General features: G+C 26.1%; 1 protein-coding gene across 4 annotated transcripts in view; it reads right to left on the reverse strand.

Annotated features, from left to right (window-relative positions):
- The window catches only part of LOC106465002 (arf-GAP with coiled-coil, ANK repeat and PH domain-containing protein 2-like), a 104307-nt gene that overhangs the window by 15760 nt on the left and 85979 nt on the right, over positions 1-2568 (reverse strand). For all 4 annotated transcript variants that reach the window (XM_022392831.1, XM_022392830.1, XM_013925192.2 and 1 more), the window contains exon 20: positions 1263-1368. In XM_022392831.1, the coding sequence (XP_022248539.1) occupies positions 1263-1368 (106 nt within the window). The remainder of the gene's footprint in view (positions 1-1262; positions 1369-2568) is intronic.

Here is a 2568-nt window from a genome sequence, read left to right on the forward strand (position 1 = left end):
ATTTTAATGTGGAACCCGTACGGCTTCAATAAAGTTTTTCTTGTGTAAATATAAAATGTTGTTTTTAATTATTTATTAGAATTAAAAAATTTTAAACACAAGTGCCGGTAGTGCATATATATCATTCTATTCAATCTGTTACACATAACATTTTAAAAATTTTAAACACAAGTGCCAGTAGTGCATATATATATTATTATATTCAATCTGTTACACATAACATTTTAAAAATTTTAAACACAAGTGCCAGTAGTGCATATATATTATTCTATTCAATCTGTTACACATAACATTTTAAAAATTTTAAACACAAGTGCTGATAGTGCATATATATATAATTCTATTCATTTTAAGTCAATCAACATTACTGAACCATAAAGCAAATGTTTAAACAAAAATGAAAGTACATCTTCAAAATGGAAACTCTCACTACATTGTAAAGATGTACGTCACCATACTTTCAACATTTAAGTACAAATACCAGCTACATGTATACATTTCAAAACAATTATTAAAAAGCAGTGGAAAATGTATTGTATGAAACACTTCTAACAAAATAAGTATCTGAATATTTTATAATTATGATACAATCTTAGGAATATTAAAACTGGATTTCAAAGCAATATTACATGTTTTGGTTGAAAGTTTTATCACCACAAGACACTTTAAACTATCCATAAGGATGTACAAAAACAAAACTTTCACTATTGCATCACACAATACATCATCAGTTCAAACTCCTTACAGTAGTAAAATAGAACATTAATAATGCAATAAAAAATACTTAAAAAAAAAACAAGAACTCATAAATACATATTTTCAGATCAAAATTTTAATATCCATACAAAGCTTTTGATAATACAATATATTATTCATGATTACAACAAACTTCACTCTTAGGGCAAAACTAAGTATCAACACAACTACAGTCATATTTTAAATGTAATTTTAAATTCCTTTTGATGAACACCTCTATTGTTACATATTTTTAAAACTTATTTCTTGGATAAATGGTTTCTAAAAGAAATTTTAACAATGAAATATACAGTCTTAATACCCTTAAATATTTGAAAAAATCTGCAACAGACAATGTTTTCAAATACACACACAAAAAGTAATCCTGATATTAAAGGACATTTAATGAGAAAAAGGGTTTTCTGTTTAATCAGTAGAATACCTTGTTAAGTTAACAAAAGTTTTGTAAATGTAATTAGTTATATCTAGTGAAATGAATTAACAAATGATGCATAAATATTTTGTACCTGTATAACAACAGGCTAGGATGAAGTTTACTGATGTCATCTTCCATCATTTCATCTGTATCATCATCTGGACTAAGAGATTCATCTGCACTATCAAGCTCAATTCCTAGTTATAAGCAAAAACTAAGTATTAATACCACAGTTATAAAAAAACTAAGTATTAATACCATAGTTATAAACAAAAATAAGTATTAATAATGCAGTTATATACAAACAACTAAGTATTAATACCATAGTTATAAACAAATACTAAGTATTGATACCATAGTTATAACAAAAACTAAGTATTAATACCATACCTTAACTGGTAACTTCAATACCACAAATGTTTGGAACACAAACAACAGATTACAACTGTTTTTGATGTACCAACTAAATGCTGAAATATGCCAAGACACTGGTTGTAATGCCTTAATTATAATAAAATATAAATAAAAGAACTGGAACTTACTAATATAACATTTGAAAAGTATACACAAATTAAGATATTGAATGTGATAACTTCCATGTCAAGAATAACTCGTGTCTAAAATTTGCAAACGCATGTAGTTTGGCTGTTAGTGATTTCCTTACTTGGACTTAGCTAAACAGGACATTTTACCATAATGTATGCTAAATGACATTTTTTAATGTAAAATAAACTAAATAATGAATAATTTAAAATAAACATAGCCACGTTGCTCTTTGTCTTACTATGAATGTTTAATTAGGAGATTTAGATACTCTAGTTAATACAATCACCACATATCTATGATCTACAGTTAATAGAATATGTTATCCTAAGAAATTAAAAGATAGTCAAAAGTTTCACTTGTGCACTGAAAATATAACTAATACATCTTCTATACGAACGGACTGAAAATATAATTAATACATCTTCTATACGAATGGACTGAAAATATAACTAATACACCTTCTATACGAACGGACTGAAAATATAATTAATACATCTTCTATACGAATGGACTGAAAATATAATTAATACATCTTCTATACAAATGGACTGAAAATATAACTGATACATCTTCTATACGAATGGACTGAAAATATAACCAATACATCTTCTATACGAATGGACTGAAAATATAACTAATACGTCTTCTTTACGAATGGACTGAAAATATAACTAATACGTCTTCTTTACGAGTGGACTGAAAATATAACTAATACATCTTCTATACAAATGGACTGAAAATATAACATACATCTTACTTTACGAATGGACTGAAAATATAACTATACATCTTCTTTACGATGGACTGAAATATAACTAATACATCTATACAAATAGACTAGAAAATATAAC

Source organism: Limulus polyphemus, unplaced genomic scaffold, assembly GCF_000517525.1.
Source record: "Limulus polyphemus unplaced genomic scaffold, Limulus_polyphemus-2.1.2 Scaffold1809, whole genome shotgun sequence".
Classification (NCBI taxonomy): domain Eukaryota; kingdom Metazoa; phylum Arthropoda; class Merostomata; order Xiphosura; family Limulidae; genus Limulus; species Limulus polyphemus.